We start from the raw sequence: 8,055 nt of genomic DNA, 5'->3' as shown, positions 1-8,055 counted from the left end.
AGAGCAGGGGGGCCAGCCCAATGATCTCACGAGGTCCCTTCCAGCCCTAAATCATGTAGATGTTCCCACTGCATCACTTGTTTTCAGCTCTAAATTACTTCCAGTACTACAGTTTTTCAGGACCCAATAAACTCCAGTAAAGTAAACAAAAGAGCCAGGGGACCTGGATAAAATTTTTAAAAACCCTAGCAAGGAAAGGCAGTAGCAGAATTGACAATGGTGCTCTTGGGAGAAAGGAGCAGCAGGGATTCAGGAATCTCTTTGGAAGTAGCTCATGAAATTAGTGTTTCATCCAGCAGAGGGCTCCAAGAACTCACTAAACCTATGAAGCAAGGCTTTTCAACCACTTGAACCCCAGTCACTGCAGATGTCAATATTATTGCCAAGGACTTTTTAACTTTCTTCCCTTCATTCAAATCTACCACCCACTTCAGACTCTAAATATTTAGGCCAACTTGTTAAGGACAAATTGATTTTCTTTATAGAAAAATGTAGTGTTCTTGGTTCTGGGTAGATGCCACATAATTGTTACACCGAGCCATTTAAATTGATGCTTAAAAATGAGACTTTAATTTGAGAGGCCAAAGGTTTACCAGCATTGTGGTCAACTTTAGAATGATTTTGAAATGTACTTTAAAAGCCTCCAAAAGACTATACATATACAAACCTATAGGATTCACCAGGACTATTCCTCTTATAAACTCTCTATGGCCCCATGCCTTTTCCAATCTCCATAATCTGAGTGTTTTACGCAGGGTTATGGATTCTACTCTAGAGGCTAGATACCTAGAAGTCAGGCACTGTTGGTACCTACCTTCTAGGCATCTAGCCTCTAGAATGGAATCTAGAACCCTGAGTAAAACACAGATGGAGAGAATGATTTACTTTTGTAAGCCTAAAAAGTAGTTTTGTAGATGTTGACCACTTCCCTAACCTGTGGATGTGTAGGAATACATACGTAGAGTGAGATTGTGCCATAGACTACATGCTGACCAGGCATCTATATGGCTGTGTACACATCTACCTGAGTTTAAGTCCAGAAGTAGTGTGGGAAGAACCCTCTTATCTTTCCAATCCACGAATTGAGTAGTTACGGTCTAGAAAATAGGAGGTTGTAAGCCTCCCTTGCCCAGAAGGGGTTTAAAGCTCTCTCTCTCTCTCTCCATCTTCCCAACTTTCATGTTATATTTTCAGGCATTGTCATTTAATCCCTGCTCTAGCATTCCCTTTTTTAGTAGTTATTGGCTATAACGGATACATATCAGTGTTGTAAGGAAGTTTCTGCCCCATTGAAAGCAAGACCCCGAGACTGGAATTTGGGTATCTTGCCTCTCCATGTGCAGCAACCACACACATGCACACAAAGGGGACTGGTCAATACCTAATCTATGGCCTGATAGTTAGACCACATTGCCAGGAAGTCAGGGTAAGAGATCCTAACCTCTTTTGGAGAGAAAGATCCTAAAATCCAGGTCTCCCATTTCCTGGGCAATTGTTCCAACCATTACTTTATTAGGGCTAAAATGCAGGGCTGACTTCCTCATACCCATTACTTCTGTGTTTTTTGCTAACTACAGTTTTGTGACATACACATGCATGCAAAGTGGGTCAGTGTACCTGCTGACCACTGAACAGTCTACACACACATGCTTACAAGTCCAAACTGAAACGACCAGCACATAAACAGAGATCCTCCTAGACTCTTCCTCAGGAAATAGTTTGGTCAAACCAGAATAACAAACTGGCATTTTGGCTATACCCAAATGGCACTGGAAATGCAGCAGCACAGGTTTCCCCAGTAAACAAGAAACTGCTGAGAAAGTTGAAGCAGGAGGGTTACATGTTAGAGCACAGGTAATGCTCCACCAGTGCCAGAGTTAATCAACTGAGGTATAGATCCTTTTTAGGAGACTATGCCATGGTAGTAAAGGGATGTAATGACGGTGAAAAAGCAACATCTGCAAAATGCCATCCAGTAGAAGAACTGTTCCAGGTGTTGAATGGCTTGGTAAATCAGAGCTGCCCCTGCTGAGAAACTGAGGCCCCTGCAATCAAATTTGTTTACAATTATTTAACTTCAGAGAAGAAAGTAGTGATTAGGTTTTACAGGTTGAATGTTACATCAAAAGAATTTAGGATAACATTCCAGAAAAATAAGCATCTTTTAGAAGTTTTCATTTACAAGATTATCCAAGCAAGAACTTGTTATCTTAGTAACAAACTTAACATTAAAAAAAGCAAACACATAAAACTGCCAGATTTACAGAAGTTACATTCTTTAATATAGTACAGTTTATATAAACATAAATCAATGTTTACATGTATTAAGTATATTAAACAATGGAGTTTTAGATTCTATAAGTTGGTAGTGAATCTTTTCATAAAGATTATAAAAATGCAGTTTACAGTCTCAACAGCTTGCCAGTTAAAAAGAAAAATTCTCTTCTTAGTGCTCAAAGTACTCTATACTTATACATTTTTTCCCCTAATGAAGATCTGTCTATTTGTATGCATCTCTCATGTATAAGAGTGTCGTTAAATATTCATTTCTTCTAGGTAGAGAGAGAGAGAGAGAGAGAGAGAGAGAGAGAGAGAGAGAGAAAGTGTCTGTAAATATATGCAAGCTGCTGGAAAAAAATGTAAGCCTTTGATCAAATTATTATCCTCTCTCTGTCAGCTTTAGAAACCCAAATAACTTATTGTAAAAATACAAGTTCTTTGTTTTGGAGTTGGGGGAGAGGGGAACGGGAGACATACAAAACTTACAGTGTAGTGTGCGTGTCAAAATCTTGATTGTCAAGTAGTTTGTTACTAATTTAAGATGAACACATTTGTGCAGGTGAAGGATTGCTTTACTGATCTTTGCTTTTGTTGATCCCATTTTTCAGAGCCTTTGGTAGCCGTTTGCCCTTGGTGTAAGCATGATACCAGAAGTGGAGAAACAGGATTAAAAACATAAAGCCATATGCCCAAATAATAAACATGAAAACTGGAAACTGGTATTGACAATCATCCATAAAATATATTTGTCCTATGTGAACTGTAATTATAATAAACTGGACCTAAAGGAAACAAAAAAAAATAAGTGTTATTAAATTATCCTATTCATTTTTATAATATAAAATATACACTAGTAAGAAGCTTTAAAAATTGTCAGCACAATGCGCACTCATGCACAGAAGGTTAGTAAGAAACAGAATAAGTACAGGTTTGCAGCACCATGCCCTCCTACTGTAGCTGTTTGCATAGTAATGTGCCAGGCCATAATATAATCAGAAGCCTGTAAAACAGTTTTACAGGAAGAACAATTTTAAAAAATTAGGGAGTCAGTCAATTCACTTTAAAGCAGTGGGTTTTCAACCTTTATTTGCAGAGCCCTAAAAAATTTTGGATGGAGGTGCAGACCCCTTTGAATTGTAAGTGTGGGTATTCACATACTTTTGATTGATCATAGTCTTCTTTTGCAGACTCCCTAAATATAGTCTGTGAACCCCCAAGGATCTGCAAACCACAGGTTGAAAACCACTTCTTTAAAAGGAAACAAATAGGTGACAGCTTAATCAAAAGTACATAAAATGACACAAACTCAGTAAATCAAGTTATTGAGAAGAATTACAAAGAAATTTTAAAAAGTTTGTTTTTTGTTTTGTTTTGTTTTTTAAATAATGTATCTATTTGTTCTTCCCTGTGCTATGCAACCTACCAGGAGAAGTCTGTGTGATGTTTAGGGGTTTCTACTTATTTATAAAAAAATAAAAGAGATTGTCAATTAAAACAGCCTGTATAAAATACCTATTTTTATTATTTTAATTAATATTAAAATAATTAATATTAATTTAATGCATATCCAAATCAGAGATATCAAAATCCAAATAATTAAAAAATATGTTGCTAGCTATTTAACAATGCATTACATTTTTTCATAAGTATTTATTCCTGGTGAGAATGCATATCCCAAAAGTTTAAGCAACAAATCATTCTTTAGAAATATTTGCCAAGCACAACATAATTAAATAGCAGTTACTCACTACTCCCAATGGCTTCAATGATAACTTTTGGGTGTTTAGTTCCTCTAAAAGTCACAATCAGCGCATTTTAAATACCTGACTAGGTTCATGATTTTTGCCAAACTCAGTTGAAAAAGAGGGTGAAACTCACTTTGTTATTGTAAATGAATTGTGTGAACCCAGTCCAATATTAATGTTGAGTCGTACTACGTGTTAATTTGCATATAAAATGATTTTTCAGCCAGAACACTTAAAATGGTTTTTGATAGTTTTTTTAGTTAACAAAAGGAAACTACTCACAAGCTGTATACTTGTCATGTACTTTTTCCACCACAAGTATTTATAATAGGCAGGTCCCAGTGCGCAAAGTCCATAGTAGGTATACATGATGACATGTACAATACAGTTCACAAGAGCATGGAATGTTCCTAAGCCACCTACAGAACAATCAAATATTTTAAGACTTGCAACAGTTCTTTAATTAAAATTACATTTGCCGAGACCATCAACTCAGGTTTTTGCATTTTGCTTTGAGCTAGTGGGTATTTGGAGGGGGGGGGGGGGGGGGGGGGGGGACGGGGGTTGGAATTCCTATTCACGACTGTACACTGGGACCATGCAGGCATTGATGCAGTTTCATCTGCAAGAAACATGCCAGATCCAGGAGAAAGATCATCTTTTAATGAGGAGGGAAATTTGTAGCACTAGTCTCTCCTTTTGAATCATTATCTGGGGGCAGCTTCAGAAGAGCCAAACACTTAAGAACCAAGGAACAAGGCAGTTTTTTTGAAGCGTCCTCAATAAAACACCATCCTGTAAGTGTTCTGCCACTTTTGTTTTTTATAAACACATGTAATGGGTCCTGGCAGTTACTGCCCCTCTGTTTTGTAATTGTAGTGCGTCTCAGCACAGTGGTATAGCTGAGCCTGGATGTCCAGACAGCAACCATAGGCCTGGGTCCTTTTCACTGTTTCACAGCTATTGCATTTCAGCCTAGCTGTGTGGCTGAATCCCAGCCATATGGTTGACTCGCAGGTTTGGGCCAGGGTGAGACCTGGCACTATATGTTGTTTACCCAGACCTCAGTGCAGTATAGGCCTGGTGGACTTTTGCTGCCTAGTTCAGGCCCAGTGACATAGGCCTGCGCCTCCTTTTGTCCCTTTTGTAGTTCACGTCCCAACCAAGTAGTGCGGTTGGGCACTAGTTGTAGTTCAGGCCCAAGCTAAGATAGGCCCGTCCTTTCCTTTGAGTTCTTTTGCAGTTTTCCACCCAGCAGAACTGGGATTGGGGCAAGAAATTTTGGGGTGCGGTCTGCTGACAAAAGCTGCAGTTAACCCCTCAAAGCCAACATGTGGAAGTGGAGGTCGGCACTCTACCACATCTCCAGGATCGGTGGAGCCCCTTAAAATGCAGAAGGATCCATGTCCTCAAGCAGCTCCCCACAGTGCAGTAAACCCAAGGGTCAGCTCAGGACTCTCTGGTGTGGGCCCCACTTTCCAACCTACTGCTGAAGGGCAGGTATAGGGGTACAGGCCCCCAGAACTATCTGGTGGGGGAGCCCCAAGTCCCAAACTGCATGATTATGGGTGAAGCCTCCCCAAGAGGGTGCCACCTATAGACTTTGCTTTGTAGATAGTGTTTTATAATTACGTTTTCTTTTATTTTGTTCTCTGTAATAAATTTAAGTTTCATCTTTACACTGCTTGCAAGGAGGGGATGGTTTGTTTATACGCGATACCCCAGCAAATTTAGTGTTCCCAGATTTCTGGGTGGGGGCTCGAGCCACTAGTATAATTCATAAGGTACCTTGAAATGTGAACCCAGCCCTTTTTGCTGCCAAACAATGCTTGGCAGAAGCATTACACACACTTTGTTTTTTCTTTCAAAAACCAAAAAACAGGCAACAATGAAAAAACCTTCATTTGTGTGTCTTCCATCCACCACCAGCAGCAGCAGAAAGTGGCACTATACCGCATGCTACTAAGAGCAAACCAAGTATTTTTTGCCTTCTCCCCCATTCCATTTATTTTAGGAGCTGTAATCTGAGCAGTTACATAGAACACCAATACATATAGATATAGATATATATTTTTAAGCAATGTTTAAACTTTGTATCCTTTTTGGTATCTTTTCATTTACAGTGTGGGAGTTTCTAAATTGCATATAATTTTAATAGTATTAAAATATTTTAAAGTTAATAGGATGTATAATTATATATAATATTATATCTCTCGCACACAATTTCAGCTCTCTCTTTCTCTATTACCTGGAGCAAATTTGACTCCAAACCACCAGGTCCACGGCATGATGGAATGATGCAAGACATGCAAGAAAGAAACTTGGCTGTTTTTCTTACGCAGAACAAAAAAGACCTGAAAATTTAAGAATATTACAGAAGTTGTATATGCAAATAATTTGTTTACAATTAATTCTATGATGCAAGTTGTTCAAATCTAGCGCATACAGGTTTCCCTCACCAACAACGCCTTTGAGTATCCATGGTTAATATTCCATATATCATTTTGGCTACCACGGTATGCAGTTTTGAGTAACTACGGTTTTCCGTGGCTGCACATCAGCCTACCAACGCCCTGGCTCTGCTCATGCCTCTCCTCCCCCCAGCCCCCCCCACATCCCCTGCTCCCCCAGCCAGAGGTGGCCCCAGCCCTGCTAGAGGTGCACATGGTGGCAGGGAAGAGCAGGCCTGCTCACCGCTGTTCTCTGCTGCCCTGGTTTCCTCCCCCCGTGACCTGGCACGGCAGAGAGCAGAGAAGCCACGCAGGGATCTCCTCGCCCGCCCCTGCTCACCCTGCACTGTCCCAGCAACGTATCTCCTGTGCTTGCCACTGGTTTGAGGGGCACAGCCCTATGTGCAGGAGGTGTATCGCCAGGGCAACATGGGGGGAACAGTGGTGGGTGAGGAGATCCCCCACACAGCTTCTCTGCTCCCTGCTGCTACAGGTCATGGGGGAGAGAAGCAGGGTGGCAGGGAACAGCAGCACCAGTTGGGCTGGGTCCTGGGACAATCCGCAGGGATTGACCAGCCTAATTTCAGAGCGACACAACTTGTTACAAGTTTCACAGATCCATATGTTATCTAAGATGGAGTCTAAATTTACAAAATGCTGCTTTTTTCTTTCTTGCTTTGCTCCCATCCTCTGGATTAAAGCTGCTTCATGTTGAACTGCACCCAGAACCAGATGTTCCCTCCAGATCAGATGGGATTCTCCATGCTCCTCCTAGCTTTCTAGGTTGATGCTGAGTGAATGACTTCGATGTGAGCAAAAACGATACACAGTACCACCATAGAGGATGACCCCACTTTCTAGAGCCATCTCATCTCACTGAACAAAATATTCTTTGGGATACAGTGTTTTCTCACTCTCCTGATGTGGCAAATCCATTGCAAACTCCTTGATAGTGGTTTCTAGGCAAGTCAGTCCTGTGAACTCCAGTACCTCTGGGTTTGGCATTCTGTCTTCCCACTTCATTTTCAGGATCTTCTACAGACCTCTCATGTGGAAGCTGGTCTATTGACGTGCTTAGGATATGTATTCCACGTTACTGAACCATAAAGCAGAAATGACAGCACACAACTCTCGTAGATTCATATCTCCACTTCAGCTGATAGTTTGCTGTTATTCTATGCACGTTTTTGTAATATCCAAAATTCTTAGCTGCTTTTCTAATTCTGTTAGGCAGTTCAATCAGAAGGTCAATTTTCCTGCCCACGTAGCAAAAATGGCCAACACCACCAAGAGATTTATCTTCCAGAGTGATGTCAGGTATTGGTTCTTTCACCCCTTAGTATATGATCACCGCCTTCTTGAGACTAATTGTCACCCTGAAGCTCTTGCATGATTCAGAAAATCTGCCCAAGAGATTTTGCCAGGAAGATTCACTGTGGGCAACCAAGGTTACGTAATCAGCAAATAGAGTTCTTTTCTTAGTTCGTTTTACCTTGGTTTTCGCACTAAACCTTGCTAAGTTAACAAACCTTCATCTAGTCTGGATTGAAGATAAATGCCATCATTGCCATTCTTGAATG

General features: G+C 40.6%; 1 protein-coding gene across 1 annotated transcript in view; it reads right to left on the bottom strand.

The window, feature by feature from the left end:
* Nucleotides 1-2,259: 2,259 nt before the first annotated feature.
* ELOVL7 (ELOVL fatty acid elongase 7) overlaps nt 2,260-8,055 on the bottom strand; it is a 51,704-nt gene continuing 45,908 nt past the window's right edge. The window contains exons 6-8 of the mRNA XM_006023532.2: nt 6,274-6,379; nt 4,308-4,444; nt 2,260-3,062 (exon numbers count right to left, since the gene is read on the bottom strand). Coding sequence (XP_006023594.1) covers nt 2,853-3,062; nt 4,308-4,444; nt 6,274-6,379 — 453 coding nt within the window. The 3' untranslated portion in view covers nt 2,260-2,852. The remainder of the gene's footprint in view (nt 3,063-4,307; nt 4,445-6,273; nt 6,380-8,055) is intronic.

The sequence above is a fragment of the Alligator sinensis genome, unplaced genomic scaffold, assembly GCF_000455745.1.
Source record: "Alligator sinensis unplaced genomic scaffold, ASM45574v1 scaffold862_1, whole genome shotgun sequence".
In the NCBI taxonomy this organism is placed as follows: Eukaryota; Metazoa; Chordata; order Crocodylia; family Alligatoridae; genus Alligator; species Alligator sinensis.
The sequence above is the reverse complement of the archived record's forward strand: the minus strand, read 5'-3'. Positions and strand labels throughout refer to the sequence as shown.